General features: G+C 43.3%; 1 protein-coding gene across 1 annotated transcript in view; it reads right to left on the bottom strand.

Annotated features, from left to right (window-relative positions):
* The window catches only part of BLNK (B cell linker), a 100,162-nt gene that overhangs the window by 50,014 nt on the left and 22,567 nt on the right, over positions 1-27,581 (bottom strand). The window contains exon 3 of the mRNA XM_087702257.1: positions 19,132-19,178. Within this exon, the coding sequence (XP_087558383.1) occupies positions 19,132-19,178 (47 nt within the window). The remainder of the gene's footprint in view (positions 1-19,131; positions 19,179-27,581) is intronic.

Here is a 27,581-nt window from a genome sequence, read left to right as displayed (position 1 = left end):
AGAGATAGATAGATAGATAGATAGATAGATAGCAATAGCAGTAGCAATAGCAATAGCAGTTAGACTTATATACCGCTTCATAGGGCTTTCAGCCCTCTCTAAGCGGTTTACAGAGTCAGCATATTGCCCCCAACAATCCGGGTCCTCATTTTACCCACCTCGGAAGGATGGAAGGCTGAGTCAACCTTGAGCCGGTGAGATTAGAACCGCCGAACTGCAGATAACAGTCAGCTGAAGTGGCCTGCAGTGCTGCACCCTAACCACTGCGCCACCTCAGCTCTTAGATATATTCCAGGGATTGGCAACCAGCAACTGGGGAAATCCCACCGGGATCTTCCTGCTGAGAGAACGTTGTAGCTAAGAAGATTGCCAACCTTGCTGACGGATGAGCCTCAGGTGCTTCCCAGCCTTTTCTGAATCGGAGGCCTCCCGAAAACCATTGCTTGGATTTCTAGCCTTGCTCCAGCCACCTTTACTAGGAAGTGTAATCCGAACACTTTGGGGAATTCTTGGATTGGGGAAAGACACTGCGGTATCCTTATATCCTTCCAAAGACGGTCAGTTCTAAGGACTAGTCAAGAACACAGATGGAATCCTATGGATTTTCAGCCTTGGGGGAAGGATAGATGTGCAAAATGTTTTATAGGATTTCCTTGTTATTATAGCCGTGCTTCTTGAGTTGGCCACTTGGAGACGTGTGGGCTTGAACTCCCAGAATTCCCCAGCCAGCAATGCTCTGCTATTCTTTCTTGACATGTACACATCTATGGACCCTTCAGCAGAGGTGGTATTCAGTAGGTTTTGACCAGTTGTGGAGTTGACTACTGCAACGTGCTCTACATGGGGCAGCCCTTGAAGAGCATTCGGCGACTTCAGCTTGTCCAGAATGCAGCCGCGCGAGCGATCATGGGTGCACCTCGGTTCACCCACGTAACACCTATCCTCCGCGAGCTGCACTGGCTGCCCATTGGTCTCCGGATACGCTTCAAGGCGCTAGTCGTCACTTATAAAGCCCTTCATGGTATTGGACCTGGGTACTTGAGAGACCGCCTGCTGCCAATTACCTCCAATAGACCGATCAGATCCCACAGATTAGGCCTCCTCCGAATTCCATCCGCCGGCCAATGCCGACTGGCGACTACCCGGAGGAGAGCCTTCTCTGTGGCTGCTCCGACCCTCTGGAACGAGCTCCCCGTGGAGATTCGAACCCTCACCACCCTCCAGGCCTTCCGCAAAGCCCTTAAAACCTGGCTGTTCCGACAGGCCTGGGGCTAAAGAACCGTTGCCCCCATCTCGAATGGTATGACTGTTGCGCTTTTTAAATTATGTATTGTTTTGTGTTGTTGTCAAATTGTCTGTATCCCCCTTCCCTTGTTTGAGTTGTGAGCCGCCCTGAGTCCCCCTCGGGGGAAAAGGGCGGCATACAAATGAAATAAACATTCAACATTCAACATTCAATCGGTAGCGGAAATTGTAGTTAGTTTGGAGAACCGGTAAATACCGCCTCTGACTGGCCCCGCCCCCATCAGTCCCAACTGATCAGGAGGGAATGGAGATTTTGCAGTAACCTTCCCCTGCCATGCCCACCAAGCCACACCCATCAGGCCATGCCACACCCAGCAAGGCACACCCACAGAATCAGTAGTAAAAAAAAATTGAATCTCACCACTGCCCTGCAGAGGTACATGTCACTCAGTTGGAGAGAAACCATTTGCCTAGAAGGAGCCCTGCAGGTTTTGGCAGGTAACTAAACGGATCCTCAGAACTCAAGCCTGGGCTTTGCTCAATATTTTGCCTGCCCAGGTGTATTGTAGCCTTGGGCAAGTGAATAGGGAGCAGGTTCGCCTATATTTAATTGGTTAGTTTAATTGGTTTTCCTGCATTTTCCCCATGGAGATTCGTACCCTCACCACCCTTCAGACCTTCCGCGCAGCCCTCAAGAGCTGGCTGTCCCGTCAGGTCTGGGGGTAAAGAATTAATTCGCCCCCACCCGAATGCTGAATGAATGTTGTTTATTCTTTTAATTAGGTGTTATGCTATATGTTATTGTATGTATCCCCTCCCATATAAGTCGCCCTGAGTCCCCTCAGGGAAAAGGGCGGCCTATAAATAAACTTATTCTATTCTATTCTATTCTATTTTGCAAGTAGCTCAACTAGATGACCACTGTGGTTCCCTTCCAACTCTGCAGTTCTGTGATTTTACACATTTTAAAAAATCATCTTTAAATCAGACTGAATAGAAGGAAATAAAAATGCTTGGTGCAAAACTAGGAAAGATGATAATATAAAGTGCAGAGGGTCATCATCATTCGAAGGCAATGATGGAGAACCAATTCGTCCAGTGATTCCTGTAGATCAGTGTTTCTCAACCTTGGCAACTTGAAGATGTCCGGATTTCAACTCCCAGAATTCCCCAGCCAGCATTCGCTGGCTGGGGAATTCCGGGAGTTGAAGTCCGGACATCTTCAAGTTGCCAAGGTTGAGAAACACTGTCCTAGACACTGAATTGTTCATATGTGAATGCTGGCTGGGGAATTCTGGGAGTTGAAGTCCGGACATCTTCAAGTTGCCAAGGTTGAGAAACACTGTCCTAGACACTGAATTGTTTATACGTGAATGCTGGCTGGGGAATTCTGGGAGTTGAAGTCCGGACATCTTCAAGTGGCCAAGGTTGAGAAACACTGTCCTAGACACTGAATTGTTTATACGCGAATGCTGGCTGGGGAATTCTGGGAGTTGAAGTCCGGACATCTTCAAGTGGCCAAGGTTGAGAAACACTGTCCTAGACACTGAATTGTTCATACGTGAATGCTGGCTGGGGAATTCTGGGAGTTGAAGTCCGGACATCTTCAAGTTGCCAAGGTTGAGAAACACTGCTGTAGATTGTAGTTTTCCTACTGTTAGAAGTCCAATTGAAAAGAGTTGATTGCGGTATATAACTTGCCACATCAGATAAAACATGAAGACACAGAAAGAAAGGGATTAGGAAAAAGTGGGATGGAGTGGGGAGAAATGCAAGAAGAGAAACGAACGAGCTGGGGAATCCTGGGACTTGAAATCCACACATCTTCAAGTGGCTGAAGGTGAGAAACCCTGCATTACGGGGATCCTTATCCCTTCGGCGCACCACGACGCATTCATCTAAAACGATGTCTTTCCCCCCCCCCCCAAGGGTGATGGAGCAGCTAAGGCTTTGAAACGCAAAGCTTTGTTCCTCTTTAATGCGCAAGAATAGCTTTTGCACAGGAACTAGGAAAGTGACATGTGACGGTGTGACAGAACACGCCAGCTAGCAGTTGTGATAGCAGAAGCGGTGAAGGGACAGGCCTCCTGATTTGTAGGGATGCTCGATGCCTTTCCCTCGGTGGTGCCACGGCTGCACATGCCTCGTCTTGGGTGTTGTCATTTCAGTAACGAATCTGGGGCAAAGGACACATAAATTTGAATTTTGGAGAACTGTCCTTGTGGTTCTTTAGACTTCTGCTGGGGAGAGGGGATTCTCGTGATCTTAATTTTCTCCAATCACAACGTTTCTCTTTTCATTTTGTTGGAAGAAACGTCCTTCTGGGTTCCGCTCCAAGTGGGGGAAAAGACACTGGAGACATGGAGGCTGCTTGGAAAGATGGTTTATTGGTGGACAATAGCAATAGCCGTTAGACTTATATACCGCTTCATAGGGCTTTCAGCCCTCTCTAAGCGGTTTACAGAGTCAGCAACTTGCCCCCAACAACAATCCGGGTCCTCATTTTACCCACCTCGGAAGGATGGAAGGCTGAGTCAACCTTGAGCCGGTGAGATTAGAACCGCCGAACTGCAGAACTGCAGTCAGCTGAAGTAGCCTGCAGTGCTGCATTTAACCACTGCGCCACCTCGGCTCGACAGGACCACATGGCTTGAGCCCTGAACAGAAAAGGGGATCACATGCTTCAATGTTGGTGGAGAAGAAGAGAAGGGCTGAGGGAGGGGCTTGCTAGGCTTTTTATACCCTGTTTAGTCCCACCTCTCTGTTTCCTGTTCCTGTGTAAGAAATGATTGGTTGTCAGACTCCCATGGTGCCATGCAGGTGGCTACTCTCTAGGCTGGGATGAGTTCTCCGATGCCTTGTGGTCAGTTGAGTATATTATCATGCCTTTCTGTAGCTGCTGGTGAAGTCTTTATTATGTAAAGTGGGCTAGCCTGGCCATCTCAATGGCCCATTAACTGGGGATTCACATCCAGAGAAATATTCTGCCCTTTCAATATTTCCTCGGATATTTCATTTTTTTCTGGGAGAGGGCTGGATGATAACTTATTTATTTTATTTATTAATTAGACTTATATACCGCTTCATAGGGCTTTCAGCCCTCTCTAAGCGGTTCACAATTTTTTTAGCAAATTGAGTTAGCAACTTGCCCCCACAGTCCGGGTCCTCATTTCACCCACCTCGGAAGGATGGAAGGCTGAGTCGACCTTGAGCCGGTGAGATTTGAACCGCCGAACTGCAGATAGCAGTCAGCTGAAGTGGCCTGCAGTACTGCACCCTAACCACTGCGCCACCTCGGCTCTTCCCACAATTTTGAACAATGTGAAAAGTTCTTATTATTTCACCAGGTGTGCTGGAGTCTGCAGCACAATAAACCATCCAGCTATGTACTTGAAATGATAGAGAATGGATTACGCTATTGCAGACGACAGGAAGAACAATGACACAATTTTAATGCGCTCTGGAATTTTGGAACCAGTTTGGCGCCAGGCTAAAAACTGGGGAACTGTGAGTTCTAGTCCCATTTTGAATACCAAGCCAGATGAGGACTCTTGAGCTAATCAGTATCTCTCAGCCCTAGGAAGCAGGCAAACCATTTCCGAGAGAGGAAAAAAAACTTGTCAAGAAAATTGCAGGGACTTGCCCAGACAGATTCCAGGAGTCAACATTAGCTCAAAACCACAAAAAGCAGAAATCTTGAATTCGCTCGTAAAGACTATCGCTATAAATAAGCATGGATGACATATTTTTCCTTGCCTTTCCTAGTTTGCATATTTATTTAGTATTTGCAAGAAGTTTTAAGATGAGTTTGTTTTAGCAGAAAGGACAATTTAGAACTGGAATTAACCCAGCCACAGTCTGAAAGGGTGAAATCTTTTCGGTTAACTATTTCTGTAGTAGATATGTACATAGCAGTGGTGGGATTCTGTGGCTTGGCGGGCGTGGTTTGGTGGCGTAGCAGGGGAAGGATATTATAATATCTCCATTCCCACCCCACTCCATTCCCACCCCACTCCAGGGGAAGGTTACTGCAAAATCCCCATTCCCTCCCAGTCAGCTGGGACTCGGGAGGCAGAGAATAGATGGGGGCGCGGCCAGCCAGAGGTGGTATTTACTGTTTCTCTGAACTACTCAAAATTTCCGCTACCGGTTCTCCAGAACTGGTCAGAACCTGCTGAATACCCACCTCTGGAATATGGTTAATCTATATAGCCTAGAATTGGGTTAAGACTCAGGTTTAGTGGGTTTTACTTAAGTGACTGAAAAAAATTCTTCCACTTTCAAAGGTGGCTTTGATTTAGAGGAGACATTATATTGTTGAAAGAAATGTCCTTCTGAGTTCGGCTCCAAGTGGGGGAAAAAGACACTGGAGACATGGAGGCTGCTTGGAAAGATGGTTTTAATGGTGGACAGGACCACAACGCTTGAATCCTGAACAGAAAAGGGGGATCACATGCTTCAATGTTAGTAGAGAAGAAGAGAAGGAAGGGCTAAAATGCTGAAAGTCCCTGGTTTTATGCCCTCTCTGGCCTTTGATCTTGAGCTTGTATTCTGATTGATTGTCAGACTCCCCTGGGGGCCATGGAGGAGCAACTCTCTAGGCTGCGTTTTGAATCCAGGTTTGGTTGAGTTCTCAGGCGCCACGTGGCGAGTGAGTAAAGGCTGATCATGCCTTAATCCCATCACCTTGGAGGCGAAGGGGAGAACTCTTTGTTATGTAAAGGGACCGGCCTGGGCATCTTAATGGCTTATTGGCAAAGGGGGATGGGCAGGGAGCTGCAGGGAGCTACTCTGCCTTTAAAACATGGTTGTTCCTTTTCACATCCAGGGAAGTGTAATATCCTGCATAATATTTTTTCCTAGGATATTTCATTTTTTCTGGGAGAGGGCTGGGTGATAATTTCCTACAATATCGAAGAAAACATCAGTTGTGGTAAATTGGTTTAGGAAATTCGTGACCTAAATTTATCCTAGATTTCAGTCTACAGTGCATTTTGTTTTCATCTTACCTCAAATAAATACTGGTCTCTTAAATTTGGTTAATTATCAATGAAACTCATAGGCATCACCTCTGATTTAACCTATTTCTTGGCGCTCCACAATTCACTGAACCATAAGCTAACTGGATGAACTGGGTTGGCTAAAAGTATTCCAAGCCATTAAAAAGTTAATTAATATTAAAACCAGCCACATTTAACAAGACTTACTTTTGACCTATAAATGGGTCCTATATTTTATGTAGCCATCAGTAATAAACTTAAATCTTAAGCATCTACTCTGAGTTAAATGTTCTAAAAAATTTATTGTTTTTGTTTCACACACTCACAAACACTCTTGCAATTTTTTTTGCTTCAATTTACTTGCTTACAGCATACCTTTAAGATCAACAACGTTGTTGAAAAATGTAAAGTAAGGTTGTTGATTTCATATTCAGTTCAATGCATGCAATCTTTTTTAAATGCAATTTTTTTATTTTCATAACATATAATCGCATGTATACTATTACATAGCCAATATCCTATTGTATTAAGTAGTAATTACATCAGTTCCTCTTGTCATCAACTCCCAGAAAGATAAAAACCCATTATTGGCTCTTCTGCTCTCCATACACCTCTTTCTTCTACCTCTCTCCTACCTCCTTTCTTCCCTCCATCATCCTTCCCTACTCTACTTCCCCTTCCTTTCTCCTTCTCCTCTCTCCTCATTCCACTCCTCCTCATCCTCCTCATCTTCCCCCCTTACCCTCTCTCCTATCCCTCTCTTCCTATCTTTCTTCTCTCCTCTGCTTCCCACTCTTCTACATCCTTTCTTCCCTCCATCCTTTTCTACTCTACTTCCCCTTCCTTTCTCCTTCTCCCCTCTCTTCATTCCACTCCTCCTTATCCTCCTCATCTTCCCCCCTTACCCTCTCTCCTATCCCTCTCTTCCTATCTTTCTTCTCTCCTCTGCTTCCCACTCTTCTACATCCTTTCTTCCCTCCATCCTTTTCTACTCTACTTCCCCTTCCTTTCTCCTTCTCCTCTCTCTTCATTCCACTCCTCCTTATCCTCTTCATCTTCCCCCCTTACCCTCTCTCCTATCCCTCTCTTCCTATCTTTCTTCTCTCCTCTGCTTCCCACTCTTCTACATCCTTTCTTCCCTCCATCCTTTTCTACTCTACTTCCCCTTCCTTTCTCCTTCTCCTCTCTCTTCATTCCACTCCTCCTTATCCTCCTCATCTTCCCCCCTTACCCTCTCTCCTATCCCTCTCTTCCTATCTTTCTTCTCTCCTCTGCTTCCCACTCTTCTACATCCTTTCTTCCCTCCATCCTTTTCTACTCTACTTCCCCTTCCTTTCTCCTTCTCCTCTCTCTTCATTCCACTCCTCCTTATCCTCCTCATCTTCCCCCCTTACCCTCTCTCCTATCCCTCTCTTCCTATCTTTCTTCTCTCCTCTGCTTCCCACTCTTCTACATCCTTTCTTCCCTCCATCCTTTTCTACTCTACTTCCCCTTCCTTTCTCCTTCTCCTCTCTCTTCATTCCACTCCTCCTTATCCTCATCATCTTCCCCCCTTACCCTCTCTCCTATCCCTCTCTTCCTATCTTTCTTCTCTCCTCTGTTTCCCACTCTTCCTCCCATTGGTGTATTTCAGCTTCTGAGCAAACTCCATTCTACGTTGATGGTATTTATGCTTCCATATCAATATACTTAACATATCTTAGTTTTAAAGAAAAAAATAAGAGAAGACAGTATACATGTGCAATCATATTACATTAAAATCTAACACCCCTCGTCAAGCCTAATATACATCCCTCCCCCCCAACTCCCCCCCCCAGCCTTCCCTCCCCTGACTTCCCAGAACCCCTACACGGTATAAATCTTTAACAAAAACAGTCTAAAATATATTGGAAAAAAGAATAGAAAATTGATAACATCTTTAAATTGAACTTAGCTCCTCCTTGCTAGGCTAACTTTAAACAATTTATATCATTCCTGATCTTAATCATTAAGCAATCTGGGATTTCTTAGTCCCATACATGCGATCTTGTCACCCTAACCCTTAAAAGAATCATAAGCAGCCGGATGATTAATTCAAGGTTTTTTTTTTTAATTTTTTCAGATAACTCTTTGTTTCTTAACTGAGGTGTAGAAGTGCACTATATACAGAAATTACGAGCTATAAACCATTTACCTTATTATAATGATAGTGAGGCTTTCTTGGAGGATGCCAGCCATACTGTGACAACTATCTCTTACACATCAAAGACAAAACACCTGGATACCAAACCTGGCATAGCAATAGCAATAGCAGTTAGACTTATATACCGCTTCATAGGGCTTTCAGCCCTCTCTAAGCGGTTTACAGAGTCAGCATATCGTCCCTAACAACAATCCGGGTCCTCATTTCACCCACCTCGGAAGGATGGAAGGCTGAGTCAACCTTGAGCCTGGTGGGATTTGAACAGCCAAACTGCAGATAGCAGTCAGCTGAAGTGGCCTGCAGTACTGCACCCTAACCACTGCGCCACCTCGGCTCTTATCTATCTATCTATCTATCTATCTATCTATCTATCTATCTATCTATCTATCTATCTATCTATCTATCTATCTATCTATCTATCTATCTATCTATCTATCGCAATAGCAATAGCAATAGCAGTTCGACTTATATACCACTCCATAGGGCTTCCAGCCCTCTCTAAGCGGTTTACAGAGTCAGCATATTGCCCCCCACAGTCTGGGTCCTCATTTCACCCACCTCGGAAGGATGGAAGGCTGAGTCAACCTTGAGCCGGTGAGATTTGAACCGCCGAACTGCAGATAGCAGTCAGCTGAAGTAGCCTGCAGTACTGCACCCTAACCACTGCGCCACCTCGGCATAAACACCAAATAGATGGAAATTGCCTCTCTTCCACAAAAGCTAGTTGCTTGCTTCCAATCCCTTACACAGAAATGCTTTGGAGAAAGATTCACACACGCCTTGAGGAAGCCCTCAACTTATGACCGGTTGCTTAGCAACTGTTCAAAGTTACAACCATACCCGCAAAAGGTATGAACGACCCAATTCCAAAGTATTGCTCTGCTCCTATAGTCACATGATTGCATTCTGGGCATTCGGCAGCCAGCTCACAATTTCAGCCCTTTGCAGCATCCTACAGTCACGTAAATGTGATTTTATCAAGTTTTTGCCAAAAGCTGGTGTTTTAATTCCAGTTTTCAGCAAAAAAAAACAAAAAGACTTATGGTGAAGAATGGGTTTGCTTAACAAGCGTCGCATTTCCTTAGTGACTGTGTAAAGAAAATGTAGTAAAATTGGGTTGGCCGTATGGGTGACCCATTTTATGACCACTGTGGCTTACGATTAATGGGCATGCTGCATTATTATGGTTGCAAATCGAAGACTGTATAAATCAAAGTTGCATTTGATATCCAAAACTTCATTTCATTCATTTCATTTATTAAATTTATAGGCCGCCCAATCCTGGAGGACTCCGGGCGGTTTGCAACGAAAGGAGAAAAAAGGAAAAGGAAATAAAAAGGATAGTTTAAAATTCACAACACACATTTGTTCTAATCGGGGCTGGACCTCAACAATGAGGTCAACAGCCCCAGGCCTGCCGGAACAGCCAGGTTTTAACGGCTTTCCTGAAGGCCATGAGGGTGGGTAAGGCCCGGACCTCTGGGGGTAGCTGATTCCACAGGGTCGGAGCAGCCACAGAGAAGGCTCTCCTCCGGGGGCCCGCCAGCCGACACTGTCCGGCTGACGGTATCCGAAGGAGGCCCACCCCGTGGGATCTTATCAGCCGTTGGGAGGTGTGTGGCAGTAGGCGGTCTCGCAGGTACTCTGGTCCTAAGCCATGTAGGGCTTTAAAGGTAATGACCAACACCTTGAATTGCATCCGGAGACCAATTGGCAGCCAGTGCAGCTCGCGGAGGACAGGTGTAACATGGGTGTACCTCGGTACACCCAATATCGCTCGCGCGGCTGCATTCTGGACCAATTGTAGTCTCCGAACGCTTTTCAAGGGTAGCCCCCAAACTTGCTGGAATTTGAGCTAGGTGTCTGGGTGTCTGGGGCTAAAGAACCGTGCCCCTATCTCGAATGGTATGATTGTTGTGCTTTTAAATTATGTATTGTTTTGTGTTGTTGTCAAATTGTTTGTATCCCCCCCTTCCCTTGTTTTGAGTTGTGAGCCGCCCTGAGTCCCCCTCAGGGGAAAAGGGCGGCATACAAATGAAATAAACAGTTAAACAGTTAAACAGTGAATGGCTTCTAGCTGTTCTAGAATAAACCAGAAAGTCTTGTATGCTTGTATGCCTGTTTATCAGTTTCTAGTCCAGGCTGCTGACCTGCACAGAAACTAGGAACAAATCTGCCACTTGCCACTGTATGTCAAATTAACTAATCTCAGCCGAGGATTATGATGCCTTGCAAACTTTTACTTAACTAAGAAGCACGGATGGAAACAGAACCTTCGCATGTCCTGTCTTTCCATCTTTATGATTCACTTAGCAGTTGCTAAAATAAACAGTTAATTTCCCCTGAGAATAAAACCTCCAAGTGAAGCACAACTTCTGCTTTTGAGGTTGTTTTGTTTTAATATTATCTGTTTTCTTGATTCCAAAGGTAGCTTTTATTGTGGCCTTGCTATCTGATACGAAAGGAGGCCAGGTGATGTTGGGGTAATCAGGCCTGCCTCAATTTGGCATCCTCCAAGATGCCAGGACCCCACGTTAAGATAACTTCCAACCATTTCTAAACTTTCTTTTTTAAATACATTTTTTTTGTTACATAGACAACACAAACACACAACAATAACAAAACAAAAAACAAAAGAAAAAGAAAAAAACCCCCATCATCACATACGGCATGTCGTTTGGTTACAAGTGTTTTAACATTTATCATTCTGATACATTTATTATTTCATTTAATAGGTTATAATATATGGTTTGGGTTGCTTTGTTTACCATCCCTTCCTCCTGTTGTAACACCACCTTATTTTCCCTTTCTTTTCTCCCTTCCTCCCTTCTCTACTTCCTTCCTTCCTGCTCTCCTTCCCCTTCCTTCTTCCTGTACCTTTCTCCTACTCCTGCTCTTCCTCATCCCCTTCCTACCCTCTCTCCTCCTCTTTCTCTCCTTTCCATCCTCCTCTCCTTACCTCTTTCTTTTCACCCTCTCTCCCTTCTCTACTTTCTTCCTTCCTCCTCTCCTTCCCCTTCCTTCTTCCCTTACCTCTCCTTTGCTCCTGCTCTTCCTCTTTCCCTTCCTACCCTCTCTCCTTCCTTTTCTCTCTCTTCCATCCTCCTTTCCTTTCCCTTTCCTTTCTCCCTCCCTCCCTCCTCTACTTTCCTCCTTCCTCCTCTCCTTCCCCTTCCTTCTTCCCGTACCTTTCTCCTACTCCTGCTCTTCCTCATCCCCTTCCTACCCTCTCTCCTCCTCTTTCTCTCCTTTCCATCCTCCTCTCCTTACCTCTTTCTTTTCTCCCTCCCTCCCTTCTCTACTTTCTTCCTTCCTCCTCTCCTTTCCCTTCCTTCTTCCTGTGCCTTTCTCCTACTCCTGCTCTTCCTCATCCCCTTCCTACCCTCCCTCTTTCTCTCCTTTCCATCCTCCTCTCCTTACCTCTTTCTTTTCACCCTCTCTCCCTTCTCTACTTTCTTCCTTCCTCCTCTCCTTCCTCTTCCTTCTTTCCTTACGTCTCCTTTACTCCTGCTCTTCCTCTTTCCCTTCCTACCTACATTTCTAAACGTTTATGGTGTTCTGACAGGCTGAATGAAATACACCTGGAAGATATTTTGGTTGAGGAAAGTTGTTCTAGATCAAAAGGATGGACATCGCTGGACTACAAGTAGTTCTTGAGAGTTGTTCTTATTTAAACCAGATCAGAATCGGGGTAACGTCTTGAAGTCATTTCTGTTATACTAGTGTCACAGGGATCATGCAAAGTAGAATAATTATGCCCGATTAACAGATGAATTGGAAGTGACTTTAGAGATCATCTAGTCCAATAACACCCCCAGCCCCCCGCTCAAGCAGGATATCCTACACTATTTCTGACAAATGATAGTCCAATCTCTTCTTGAAAGTCGCAAGTGATTAAGCTCTCACAACTTCCGAAGGCAACTTCTGTTCCACTGGTTGATTGTTCTCACTGTCAGAAAGTTAGTCCATATTTCTAGGGTGAATCTCTCCCTTGGTTAGTTTCCATCCATTATTCCTTATTTGACCTTCAGGTGCTTTGGAAAATAGCTTGAACCCCCTCCTCTCTGTGGCAGCCCCACAAATATTGGAACGCTGCTGTTCCAATCTCATTCTAAGTTACTTTTGTAAAAGGCTTAAAAGACCTGTTGACTGATCAGTGAATAAAAGTTATAAAAATCAGCTGGCCGATAGTTTAGCCTTCAGTTCCGTATAGAATTCAAGGTTGTCTGCGTGTAAAAAACGTTATTCTGCCCTATTTTATTTCTACTGCAATACTCTTGGAAGGGGTTAATCTTCCAATACTCTTGGGAAGGGGTTAATTCTGTCCGCTAGCTGCACAGAAACAAAGAAATAATTAATAAATAAATGCATTTTATCATGGGGAAATTCTCAGAATGGTCCAGAATTAAATTGATAATCAGACTTTCTGTGGCAGCTGATCTGCATCTCCCACTTGATTCCTAAGTGTAAATTATGAAGGCACAAATCACGAAGGAAGGCGGTGAAGGTGAAGAAGAAATGTCGGTTTTTAAAATATCACATTTCGGTGCCTGTAGATGCCTACTACACACGTCTGGGCAATTTAGGATCTGACTTAGACAGACATGAAGCGGGTAGAAGTCAGTTATAATTAGCATAACTAATTACATCTCCATATCGAAGAAATAGTTGGATGTTGAGTGGGAAGTCCATTCTTCGTTCAGTGTTAGCAATAACACTGTTCGCCTTTGGCAATTCCTTATTTGCTTACAGGATTTTTGTTGTTGTTGTTCAGTGAATGATGAAATTATTCTTGCAAAATTGCAAGATTGCAAAACTTCACTCAGATGATCGTTCATTTCTCTGTAATCATCCGCCCATTTCTGGTACTTCTTATCTGCTATTGCAAGATAATTTTATTTATACCGCTGTTCGTGTCGCTTCCTACTCCACATTGCTAAGTGTTGCCGCGATCCAGAACCATCTAACTCTAAGACAATATGAGCCAAGGTGGCGCAGTGGTTAAATGCAGCACTGCAGGCTACTGCTAGATCAGCAGTTCAGCGGTTCAAATCTCACCGGCTCAGGGTTGACTCAGCCTTCCATCCTTCCGAGGTGGGTAAAATGAGGACCCAGATTGTTGGGGGCGATATGCTGACTCTCTGTAAACCGCTTAGAGAGGGCTGAAAGCCCTATGAAGCGGTATATAAGTCTACTGCTATAATTATAGGGCAGGCCTTTCTGCTGGCCTGAATGATGTCTGTTTTTGTCTTCGCTCCGTTCTTTGGCACTGAGAATGGGAGAAAGAAAAGGAGGGGACTAGCTTTTCCCACCTCACTTCTGGTTAAAAAACGGTTCTTGTAACATAACTTTCTATTATTCTTTTCTTTTTTGTTCTTTATTTATTTATTTATTTTTTTATTATTTTGTAACTTCTAATCTATTTGGTTTCAATATACTCCAGACTTTGCTTGATAAAGAACGATGCCGGGAATGGGACCTGGGAAGTCGGAAGGGGGTCAGGTAGGGGGGTTCAGGGGGTGGGTGGGTGGGTGGGGAGGGTGGAAATATAGACTCAATTTTCAGAACAATGAATGCACTTGGATACTGTTGCTTTTCCCCCCCTTTTTTTTCTTTTCTTCGTTCTTTTCCTTTTATTTTCCTTTTGTTTTAGTACAAAACAAATAGACCAATGAATACTAGAAATACACCGAAGCGAGGTGTAGAGGGAAAGAAGAGGGGGGAATTAAGAGGGAGTGAGAAGGGAATGTAAGGAGGGTGAGATGGTGGGAAGGGGAGAAAGGAATGGCTGAGGGGGAGGGGAAGTAGAAGAGGGGATTGTTGGAAGGGGGAAATGAAAGTTGGAGGGGTAGAAGGAAGGGTGTATGTAGGATAGAAGTGTTATGAGTTGTTTATTGTTTCTTTTTTTTTTAACTGCACAGTATTTAAGTGATTGTATAAAGGAAAATGAAAATGTAATAAAAGAATCTTTGATTAAAAAAAAAAAAACATAACTTGCACGATAAGGAGCAAGCGGAGGAAAAGTTTGTCCCAGGGATAGGCCTGGTGCTTTGTCATAAGAGAAGATACATAAATAACTTGAATGTGAAAGTGATAAGTCTATAGAATAGTCGAAGCATCTGTTCACCGCTTCCTGTCCATGTGTTGGAACAGCTACACTTACAGCATTCGAGATTATAAATGTATATAGCTTTTCACACTTGAGTGAGAGACAAAATTTCTTCTCACTTTTGAGACCCAGGTGCAGCATTTTACAAAGGCAAACATTTTGTGTGTGTATAATTTTGGGTTCTCCCTCCCGAGTTGCCATGTTGGGAGAGGCCCCTTGGCGATCCTGCTAAGCGTATTTACTTATGTTAGCTAATCCAGGAAGCAAATATATATTCTTCCGTTGCATGACTTGGAACAGGAATGTCCCTTTTGAAGAAGGTGAGTTTCTTTGGTTCGAAACAGTCACCGTCTCAAGGCAATCGATTTCTCTGTCTTGTCGCTGTGTTCCTGCGGACATACTGAGGCTACAGTAAAAGGAATTTACAATATCTATAAGTGCAGGCATTATTAGGCGCGTGGATCAGATGCCACGCAGAATAGAGATCAGCTAAACACCCCGATCCAGAGTTTCACGCCTGATCTCTTTCACGATCAGCATTCAAGTTATTTATGCCCGTTCTATTACAAGGGTGTCAAACTCAACGCCCGCGGGACGCATCTGTTTAGATCTGGTCTGCAGGTGTTTGCACCCCCCCCCCAGCGCCATTTTCGCTGGCAGAGAGCTGCAGGAGGCCATCACGGCTGAAAACGGAGTTTGGAGCCTGTTTTCATTGGCAGATAGCAATAGCAGTTAGACTTATATACCGCTTCATAGGGCTTTCGGCCCTCTCTAAGCGGTTTACAGAGTCAGCATATTGCCCCCAACAACAATCTTATGCCTAATGTAGAACTATAGCAATAGCAATAGCAGTTAGACTTATATACCGCTTCATAGGGCTTTCGGCCCTCTCTAAGCGGTTTACAGAGTCAGCATATTGCCCCCAACAACAATCCGGGTCCTCATTTCACCCACCTTGGAAGGATGGAAGGCTGAGTCAACCTTGAGCCGGTGAGATTAGAACCGCTGAACTGCAGATAGCAGTCAGCTGAAGTAGCCTGCAGTACTGCACCCTAACCACTGCGCCACCTCGGCTCTCGCTATATTATGACAAGTCGTATCCCTGAAACTGATCATTTACATCTTCGTTGGAGTTGGAGTTCAGCCAGTGCTATTCATGAACGCAAGAGTGAGTTTAACAGCAAGACTCAAAGGTCTGTCTTTAAAAACCACTTTGTTGTTATTATTTTCAGCTGATCAGCAGCTGCTTCCTGAAGGGCCCCCCCCTCCTCCCCCCCACCGCCTAGTATAAGGAGCAATCTTGATTACTTCTAACTAAATATTTACAAAACTGGTTTGTAAAAGATCTTAGGATATTTTATGGAGTATTCCTCTACCTCCAGAATCAGAATGTGCTCTGCAAGCCTTAATTTTCTTTAAAACAACAGCAATTTTTTTCCCCTTTTATCGACAGAAAATATGGGGCTTATTGTATGTTTTTATTACGCTTCGAATCAGAACTTTCTTTCCTAAATTGGTACTCTTCATCCTTTCCAGGATGAAAGATATAAAAGCCAAGGTGGCGCAGTGGTTAGAGTGCAGTACTTATACTCCGAAAAATACGGTAGTAACACGCTTGTTAAGTGAATTCGGTTTCTCTATTGACTTTGCTTGTCAGAAAGTTACGAAAGGTGATCTCATGTCCCCAAAACATTGCAACCGTTATAAATATGAGTCAGTTGCCAAGCATCTGTATTTTGATCATGTGACCATAGGGATGCTGCAATGGCTGTAAGTCTCTAAAATGGCCATAAGTCACTTTTTTTTCCGGTGCCATTGTAACTAAGTGAACTGTTTTAAGTCAAGGACTTAACTTCCGGTTTGCCCATAGGGCCGGTTTTTCACACTCCTTCAGGAAGCCCCCTGAAGGCTCTGGAGGCCAAAAAACGACCCTGTGAGCAAACCGGAAGTCCGTTTCTGAACTTCCGGTTTGCCCATAGGGCTGGTTTTTCGCGCTCCGGAGGCTTCAGGGAAGCTCCTGAAGCCTCCGGAGAGCTTCCGGGGAATTCGGGGGAGGCTGTTTTTGCCCTCCCCATACTTCTATAAAGCCTCTGGAGCCTGGGGAGTGTGAAAAAAACATGCCAAAAATGGGGGGAGCCCTGGTCGTGCACGCATGCCCACTTTGGTTGTATGTGCATGCGCACCACGGTTGTGCGCATAGCATTATGGATGTGGCACACCCATGCACGACCTCTCTTGCGCTCCTCCCCCACCCGCTTTTGGCACACTGGCCCCAAAAAGGTTTGCCATCACTGGTATATACATCTTTAAATTCATATCCATCATTTTTTTGACGCGGGTGTCAAACCCGCGGCATCTGGTTGCCGTCACATGATGTTTTGTGATGTTTTCCCCCTTCACGGAGTTGGGGGGGGCGGTCGTGGCCTGCGTGGGACTCATCTGGCTGATAGGCTGCCAGTTTGAAACCCCTGGTTTATGACATTGGACAGCAACGTTCTACAAAGGAGACTGTAGAAAAAGGATAGAGTGCCAATTTGGAACAAAACTGATCAAATCTGGATATCTAAATCAGTGTTTCTCAACCTTGGCAACTTGAAGATGCCCGGACTTCAACTCCCAGAATTCCCCAGCCAGCGAATGCTGGCTGGGGGATTCTAGGAGTTGAAGTCCGGACATCTTCAAGTTGCCAAGGTTGAGAGACACTGATCAAAATAATGGGAACTTTATCAGGTTTTCGTGTATTTGCAACCTTTCAAACACATGGGCGTGAAATATGAAGCCGTAGCACTCGCTCCAATTATTCCAGACACAATTCAGCTGTTCCTACCAAGCATTCCAGATGTGTCTAAGTTTCTAGTACTCCGTGTGCTGTAAAGAACCGGCATCAGTCTTAGAGATAATTGAACGGCTTCTGCCTGTAATTTAGAACACATCTCCAAAAGGCGATATAATTATGGGGCGCTTTGCTGCGTCAAAGATAGACAGTTCTTATCTCGTAAATTAGATGTTTACAAAGAAATGTTACTTTCCAGTATTTTTTTTACTTACTCGTGATTTGATTTGATTTGATTTGATTAAACTTGTATGCCGCCCTATTCCCCGAGGGGACTCAGGGTGGCTAACAAACCAAATAGGGAAAGGGGGAGTACAAAAGACAGACAAAACAAATTAAATACAAATTAAAACTCATCAACAGCCACAACCATTCGAGTGGGGCTGGGAACTCATCAGCGCCAGGCCTGCCGGAACAGCCAGGTTTTAACGGCTTTGCGGAAAGCCTGAAGGGTGGCGAGGGTCCGGATCTCCACGGGGAGATCGTTCCAGAGGGCCGGAGCAGCCACAGAGAAGGCCCTCCCCCGGGGGGGTCGACAAACGACACTGGCTGGCGGATGGAATCCAGAGGAGGCCTAATCTGTGGGATCTAATTGGTCATAGGGAGGTAATTGGCAGAAGGCGGTCTCTCAAGTACCCAGGTCCGATACCCTGAAGGACTAGCACCTTGAAGCGCGTCCGGAGTCCAATGATTATGTTCTGAGGTCTATAGAACTTTAAAAGTTTTATGAATATAATATTTCTTGATCACCAAGCTCTCTATTGCAGTGTTTTTCAACCTTTTTTGTGCAAAGGCACACTTTTTTCATGAAAAAAATCACGAGGCACACCACCATTAGAAAATGTTAAAAAAAATTAACTCTGTGCCTATATTGACTATATATAAAGTAATTTTCCCACGGCACACCTTACACTATGTCACGGCACACTAGTGTGCCGCGGCACAGTGGTTGAAAAACACTGCTCTATTGTACCAGTAATGGTGGCTTAACTATACAGTTAAGTGTCAGTGTCACCACCGGGGAGAATCCCTTGGGAACAGATCTCCCTGTGCCAAGGGGTCCTTATCTTAGTCTATATTCGAATCTTCAGCAAACACCACTTAGTCCAGATACAATGCACAGATATTGTAGCAATAGCAATAGCAGTTAGACTTATATACCGCTTCATAGGGCTTTCAGCCCTCTCTAAGCGGTTTTACAGAGTCAGCATATCGCCCCCAACAACAATCCGGGTCCTCATTTTACCCACCTCGGAAGGAAGGATGGAAGGCTGAGTCAACCCTGAGCCGGTGAGATTTGAACCGCCGAACTGCAGAACTGCAGTCAGCCGAAGTGGCTGCAGTGCTGCATTTAACCACTGCGCCACCTCGGCTCGGAATTATATTGTAAAATATAATTCACAGACATTTAATATACACAGATAAAATACAAGATAAAATACACACTTATAAATACACAGATATTTCCCCGTGGTTATTAGTCAAAAGAGAACGAATGAATGAACTATAATGGCAGTGTTAGATTTAATTTAATTTCTTTCAACCAGCTGCAGCAGGGATGTAATTCTGAGCTAGAGAATCGCGCTGTTTGGAATTACGAGACTGTGCGGTCTCTGAACTTGATTATTTTTTTTGCAGATGTTTCATTACTCAACTGGGTAGCATCATCATCAGTGCTAGTAGGGAAATAGATACACATCGAATATTTTTTTCCTATGCAACATCCAAAGTATCTGGGTGTTTGTGTGAAAGAGAAACTTACGGCTGGTCCATTATTCTGAATCTGTGTCTCTCGTATTCTGATAAATGCTGAAAGAGAGAGAAAAAGAATAAAACCAGTGCTTATGAAGAAAAAAAAAGCTAAATCAAATGAAGAGTTAATTGAAATCAACATTTACTTCAACCCATAGCATAGTTTATTTACTATAGCAATAGCAATAGCAATAGCAGTAGACTTATATACCGCTTCATAGGCCTTTCAGGCCTCTCTAAGCGGTTTACAGAGAGTCAGCATATCGCCCCCCACAATCTGGGTCCTCATTTCACCCACCTCGGAAGGATGGAAGGCTGAGTCAACCCTGAGCCGGTGAGATTTGAACCGCTGACCTGCTGATCTAGCAGTAGCCTGCAGTGCTGCATTTAACCACTGCGCCACCTTGGCCCTTAACTCATCAACAGCCGCATACTATACAGAATTAAGCAGGCATATTCTTTTTACCACCACCTTAAGTTTATGATATATTACAAGACAATTAAACACAGGCTACTTATTAACTTTTTATTACTAAAGTACCCAGTAATGATCATGGAAGATCATTGGGGCACAAAGTGTACAGTGCAAAAACTTCCTAGGAATATTACTTGAGAAATACAGTGGTTAATGAATAGTTATACCAATGACCAGCAAAGGAGTTACATTTTGTGTTTTTGCCGGTGGCATTACTCCACTGTGATTCGTTTCCATATGTGCAGCAACGTCATCTGAACCAAAGGGACGCATTTTTAATCGTAACGCCGTGTCAAGCCATCTTGCAGTTTTTGACCTTCTCTGTATGTTAGCTGCCTTGAGTGGCTTGGATTACAATATAATCTTCACCTCAATGGTAAATGTTAAATACCATATTTTTTCGGAGTATAAGACTCACCGGAGTATAAGACGCACCGAGGTTTTGAAGAGGCAAATTTTAAAAAAAGTTTTTGCTCTCTGCAGACCTCTAAAAAACGGCCCCATTTTTTGCTCATTTCTGCCCTCCCCAGCCCCCAGGAGCACTCCTCAAGGCGCCTAAAGGCTCTGCCCGCCCATTTTGGTGCAGGGGCGGGGTTTCAGGCGGCAAAAAATGCTGTAATCAGTGTATAAGACGCACACAGATTTTCAGCCTCTTTTTTGAGGGGAAAAAGGTGCGTGTTATACTCCGAAAAATACGGTAATTGTTTGAGGGCTTAAGTATCAGGTTTTTTAAAAACGTAAAAAAAAATTTTTTTTGCTTTCATTAATTAAAAGCAACAAAAAGGAAGAATGGCTTAATGGCTTGAGTATCAAGTGTTATTTGTCATGTGTGAATCAACTATAACTCACCAAAGAGCACAGAAAGGAATTCCATTGGCTGCTTGGTAGCTTGACCATTTTCAGTGCATTCCAAAATGAAATAAACATTTGTGTCTTGTTAATAACAAAATATAAGAAAATAATGCACTGCCTCAGCATACTTGCAGACTATTTTCCTATTCCAGCATTTCTGCTTTTTGTTATGATTCTGCTGCAAATTGGGAAAATATGGCATTTCAGACACCAGAAAACCATCTATATTTAATACTAATCCTCTAATTATACAGTATCGTAAAACAGAAACCCAGTTTTACACACTGTATGCCATAATTAGGAGACGCATTACTCAGATGGAAAGCAGCAAAGTTCTAGTGGAACTTTAAAATATAAAAGCAAAACCTGATCATTCTGTTATTGATGTCATGTTTTTCCACCTTTGGTCTCTTATTACAGTGAATATCAATATGCATCAGTTATTCGTATTTAATTTTAAATATGCTCATACAGAAAAAGGAAGGAGGGAAAAGGGCATCAAGCTTTTAAAAGCCATAGGTGATGAAGAGGAGAAATAAATCTGTCAGTTGAGTTCAAAGCACTAAAAGTTGATTACATGCTACCTATACACAAGCATCTGATTTATTAATGGATTAAGGCAAATTAGTGACAGATAAAAGAGTCAACAGAATTCACTCGGGCACTTTTGGCTGTGTAAGGATTCCAATCTGATGATGCATTTGACCCCGCCTTTGAGTTCCGCTTGGTCATATCCTACAAAATCAAGTCAAACATTTCTGAATTTCTTAAAACTTAGGACAAAACAGTTATGCAAAGAAGAGGCATCCCTATTTATTTCCAGAAGGAGGAATCAACGTATTATTTTATTATTATGAGTGGGATTGTAAAACTATTTATTAAACCCCAAACCTGGCTTTAAACAATCTACAGTACTATAAAACTCTCCTTTGTTTAACCTTTAATTAGCCCAAACGGTGCATTATAGCACAAAACATTCTGAATCAATGTACTTCAAATCTACTAATTTAAAGAACGCGTACAAAACCCAGGACCCATTAATCCTGTGCAATTGAAGTTTTAAGGGATCTTCATGCCAGTTGTATTCAAAAGTTGTGGCCATAGAGGTGTTGTATAGTCAATTAATTAAAGGAGAGACAGTTTGGTCTAGTGCAGTGGTACTCTGTGGGTGTGGCCTCCTTTGTGGGAGTGGCTTGCCAGCCATGTGACCTGGTGGGAGTTGGCTTGCCGGCCATGTGTTTTCTCTCTCTCTCTCTCTCTCTCTCTCTCTCTCTTTCCTTCCTTTCCTCCTTCCTTTTGTCTCTCTGTCACTTTTTCCTTTTTTCTTTCATCTCTCACTTTTTCTTTCTTTTTTCTTTTTTCTTTATTTATTTATTCCTTTCTTTCTCTTTCTCTTTCTCTTTCTCTTTCTCTTTCTCTTTCTCTTTCTCTTTCTCTTTCTCTTTCTCTTTCTCTTTCTCTTTCTCTGTGTGAGTCTCTCTCTCTCTCTCTCTCTCTCTCTCTCTCTCTCTGTCTGTCTGTCTCTCTCTCTCTGTCTCTGTCTCTGTCTCTCTCTCTCTCTCTCTCTGTGTGTGTGTGTGTGTGTCACCATTTTCTGTAGGTGTGGAACCTCTTTTAACCGGTTCGGTAGATTTGACGAACCGGTTCTACTGAATAGGTGCGAACTGGTAGGAACCCACCTTTGCCATGCCCCACTTAAGCATCTCTAAAATCCTGACCGCCCCCCCTCCCCCTGGTGACATATAGTTCTTACTTTACTCAGAAAGTGAACCCTACTTGCATGGAGGAAGCCTAAAAAGCCACTAAACTTGGTTTAAACAAGGTTCAAACTGCCCCCCATTAAAGATCAAAATCCCTGAAAATCCCTGGTCTAGTGATTAAGGCACCAGGCTAGAAATCCCGAAGACTATGAGTTCTAATTCATGAGTTGGAAACTTCCCGTTTTGCTTTTAAAATAAGATCAAATAAAAAGAAATCACGATACATATTTCACATCTCATTTGCACAGAAAGAGGAACTTTCTATGTTTGCTGAAGTTCATTTGGTGATAGGAGAGGAGAGACCTCACATTATTTCTTGGAACTGGAAGAAAGTTTTTATTTCCCCCCAAGTGAATATAGTAGGGGGAGGATCCACTTGGGTACAGAAATAAAACGTGCGGATATAATTCACTTATAAATCCTATATGCAGTAAGGGCACCACACAAATAGGGACGTATGAAAAATCTTGTCGAAGAAAAAGGAAAGGGGGGAGAAGGGGGAAGAGGAGAAACAACAAATCCATTGCAGAATACCCATACCAATAGACACACTTGGATATGTATATGCATAAATGTCAACGGTGAAAAATAACAAGATGAACATTTGCAAGGATGGTGAGTGGGAGATAATTTGGGCTGAAGAAAGAACTAATAAAAACCTGCCATCTAGTGGCCTTAATAAAAATAGCAGTTCCTCCAAACAATTTGATCTGAGATAAAAAATAAATCCGGATTCGAATCAAGAGCACAAATATTTTGAACAGGGAAAAAAAATGATGTATGGTATGTATGTGTGTGAAAAAAGAAATCAAACAATTGTTTAGCTGTAATTATATGGAGGAGTGAACGTTAGTTGCTATCATTTAATTCAGTGTTTCTCAACCTTGGCAACTTGAAGATGTCCGGACTTCAACCCCCAGAATTCCCCAGCCAGCAAATGCTGGCTGGGGAATTCTGGGAATTGAAGTCCGGACATCTTCAAGTTGCCAAGGTTGAGAAACACTGATTTAATTCACTGTCTGTGATCTCAGATGCATTAATCAACGCAGGGTATTTTTAAACTAATCGAAGGTGGTAGATATGTAGATATCTAATTTGCTTTGGCATTTTCTGTGAGATTCCAGTCTGGTTCAGAAACTCATTTTGCAATGAAAGGATCTCCTGCTCTCAAAACAACATTATAATAATCAGCTGCAATAATCTAATTCCTAGTAATCTTTAATCTCTTCATTAAAAGACATAGTCTCTGATTTGTTTCATTTCAAGATGTCATTATCAGATTGATTTTTATTTCCTTGACCAAAGCCAAGCACTGTTCTATAATCTGCACAGCAGGCCATAATATTAACTCTAATCCTTTTTGAGATACTTTAGAATACAGTAAATATATTTCCCTTTTTCTTTTAATTAATTTGAGATTCATTTGCCACTCTATGGCCGAGTAAAGATTACGTTGATTTGACAGTGTCACTCATACCAACCTTTCCCTTCGTACTGTGGGAAGTTATCACCCAGCCCTCTCCCAGAAAAATGAAATATCCTAGGAAATATTGAAAAGGCAGAATATTTCTCTGGATGTGAAAAGGAAGAAACACGCTTTAAAAGACAGAATAGTTGCCTGTAGCTTCCTGCCCATCCCCACTTTGTCAATAGGCCATTGAGAAGGCCCACTTTACATAATAAAGACTTCTCCACTGCAGCTGCAGGGGGAAAGGATATTACTCAACTGACCACAAAGCATCTGAGAACTCATCACAGCCTAGAGTAGCCCCCTGCACGGCCCCATGGGAGTCTGACAACCAATCAGAATACATTTCTTACACAGGAACAGGAAACAGAGAGGTGGGACTAAACAGGTTATAAAAAGCCTAGCAAGCCCCTCCTTCGGCCCTTCTCTTCTTCTCCACCAACATTGAAGCATGTGATCCCCTTTTCTGTTCAGGGCTCAAGCCATGTGGCCCTGTCCAACAATAAACCATCTTTCCAAGCAGCCTCCATGTCTCCAGTGTCTTTTCCCCCACTTGGAGCTGAACCTAGAAGGACATTTCTTTCAACAGTACCAAAGCACTCAACATATTCTTCTTGAAATTTACCTTGGATATACCTCATTGTAGGTTGAAATGTCATTATAAAAATGACGTCAATAGCAGTCAAGCACAGAAACCGAACCCTTATGGACACTTCCAAAAGATAACTTTAAAGATCTCTAACAGGAAAAACCCTTGTGCTAATTTCTGTAAAACCTGGCGAGCTTTTCCTGCTTATTTCAAATTTCCTGCAAAAAAAAACGGAGAGACAGAGAAATTGTAATCATTTATTCATGCTTTCCCCACGCTAGCTTAAGGAAGAATAAAACCCTAAATAAAGCATGAAAATCTAGAGGTGATAACTAGAGGATAAACTATTTCCCTCGGGAGAAAGAAAGCTGACTATTTAAAAAGGCTTTGCTATTTACCAAACTGTCACCCTGGCAGTCTGAATGTCTACTCAGTAGCACAGTAATAAAAAGAAAAAAAAGCCAGTAGTTTTTGTCTAATTACAGGTAGCCTTCAGAATGGAAATGCCTCTTGGTTGTGCTGAGACATTTTATTTTTGAGTTGTTCACTGGGAAAAAGTGAGTTGCATTTGAGGAGCTAATGCATCCTGTTGATAAGCCAGCAGGAGGGGTCCGGAAGTTGGTTAATTGTTTATCTCATCATGTTTACTCCTTATAAAAGCAAACTAGCTTTATATACCATATTCGCAACGAAGGAGAGAGATACAAGAGAACAGGCAGCTTTGCAAATAGTTTCGCTAATACAGTTCTTCTCAAACATCCGTAAATTACCCCAAATTAAGTAAAAATAGTTTCCCCCCCCCTTTGGGTAATGCAGAGGTGGGTTCCTACCAGTTTGCACCTATTCGGTAGAACCGGTTCGTCAAATCTACCAAACCGGTTAGAAGAGGTTCCACCAGTGGACCCGGAAAGCAGGCCACACCTACAGAAGAGGTTCTAAAAATTTCTGAAACCCACCACTGGTCCTTGGATAGGATTATTCTACACTATCATGCTCCTATTTATAAAACTCAGGGCCTCTGTGAAAGGTAAGGATGACTACTGCGTTTGTGGCGCAATCAGAACATTGCGTGTGTTGAAGTTGTTTTAACGCAAACCAAAGATGCCTTTTAAAAAACAAGTTTACATCCTATTCTTATGCATGCCAGTGCTGTGTGTGGGGTCATTTAAGGTGGTTCTGACAAGTGTCGTCGGCATCTTCATATCCGGCCACATGGGCAGCAAGCCACTCCCATCCGGTCACATGGGCGGCAAAGCCACTCCCACAAAGGAGGCCACACCCACAGAGTAGGTTCGAACAATTTTTGAAACTCACCACTGGGGTAATGACACAGGAATCCATTAGCCAGCCCACAACAGGGACATTTAAATTGACTTAAAGTGTTTTACCTACATTGGGTCAAAAGGACTTTCCAGTGAGCAGTTTTGGATAATGAAGGAACAAGTTTGTGAAGCCCACTGCTAATATCTCACCTAGGTTTTGATCAATATCTTGCAACCATTTATGGAGAGAGGAATGCCAAATAAAGGGGCAGGTTTTAAAAAAAAAAAAACAGAAAATAAAATAAATCAGATAAATAAGTTTGGGGAACTGAATGATTCAGAATAGAAATAGGAGTGAGGGGAAGGTAGATATTGTTCTCATACCTGGCTAATGTCTTATTAGGACAAATACCTTACATGATTTAAGCTGATGTCAGAAGGGGAAGCTGAAACACAACTTGAGAAATAGCAATAGCAGTTAGACTTATATACCGCTTCATAGGGCTTTCAGCCCTCTCTAAGCGGTTTACAGAGTCAGCATATCGTCCCCAACAACAGTCTGGGTCCTCATTTCACCCACCTCGGAAGGATGGAAGGCTGAGTCAACCTTGAGCCGGTGAGATTTGAACAGCCGAACTGCAGATAGCAGTCAGCTGAAGTGGCCTGCAGTGCTGCACCCTAACCACTGCGCCACCTCGGCTCTTTTGCTGGGGACATGAAGATACCACAGGTTGTTGCAACCGATAACTTACTTAGCTATTCTATTCTATTCTATTCTATTCTATTCTATTCTACTCTACTCTACTCTACTTTATAGCAATAGCAATAGCAGTTAGACTTATATACCGCTTCATGGGGCTTTCAGCCCTCTCTAGGCGGTTTACAGAGTCAGCATATCGCCCCCACAGTCTGGGTCCTCATTTCACCCACCTCGGAAGGATGGAAGGCTGAGTCAACCTTGAGCCGGTGAGATTAGAACCGCTGAACATGCAGATAACAGCTGAAGTGGCCTGCAGTACTGCACCCTAACCACTGCACCACCTCGGCTCTTTATCTATCTATCTATCTATCTATCTATCTATCTATCTATCTATCTATCTATCTATCTATCTATCTATCTATCTATCTATCTAGCAATAGCAATAGCAATAGCAATAGCAGTTAGACTTATATACCGCTTCATAGGGCTTTCAGCCCTCTCTAAGCGGTTTACAGAGTCAGCATATCGCCCCCAACAACAATCCGGGTCCTCATTTTACCCACCTCGGAAGGATGGAAGGCTGAGTCAACCTTGAGCCGGTGAGATTTGAACCGCCGAACTGCAGAACTGCAGAACTGAGCCACCTTGGCTCTTGCAAACAATACACCTTTGTTAGCTTACAGGAGCCCCTTCCAAAAGTAAAAAAAATGGAAAAGGAAACATTGGAGCTAATGTTAGATATTAAAAAAAAAAGAATAATAGATTATAAAGTTCATGAAGATAATGGTAATCAGCTGACCGTCCAGGGACAAAAGTGTCATCGGGCGGACTTGGACTGTCGAGTCCGCACGATCTATCGTCGCAATGTTGGCTCCTCCTTTCAGGGATAGAACTATTGAGGTCAGCAAACCAGTTTCACCTCTGACAGAAAGAAAGGTGGACAGATGTAATAAACTAGATATAAACGGGCAATATTATTCAGGGAAGGAACTAACAGGAAAATTGGCAGCTGGAGTGCCTCAGGTTTCAACATCTTCAAATTAAGATAAATTGAGGCATCAGGTTTTTGTTTTTCATTAAAAAACAACATATACAAGTGATTTAATCACAGTGAGGTATTACCATTATGTATTTAGCAATAGCAATAGCAGTAGACTTATATACCGCTTCATAGGGCTTTCAGCCCTCTCTAAGCGGTTTACAGAGAGTCAGCATATTGCCCCCAACAATCTGGGTCCTCATTTTACCCACCTCGGAAGGATGGAAGGCTGAGTCAACCCTGAGCCGGTGAGATTTGAACCGCTGACCTGCTGATCTAGCAGTAGCCTGCAGTGCTGCATTTAACCACTGCGCC

This window comes from Thamnophis sirtalis, unplaced genomic scaffold (assembly GCF_051295495.1).
Source record: "Thamnophis sirtalis isolate CommonGarterSnake01/CBP01778 unplaced genomic scaffold, rThaSir2_p1.2 scaffold_15, whole genome shotgun sequence".
In the NCBI taxonomy this organism is placed as follows: Eukaryota; Metazoa; Chordata; class Lepidosauria; order Squamata; family Natricidae; genus Thamnophis; species Thamnophis sirtalis.
This window is presented reverse-complemented; position numbering and strand designations above follow the sequence as displayed.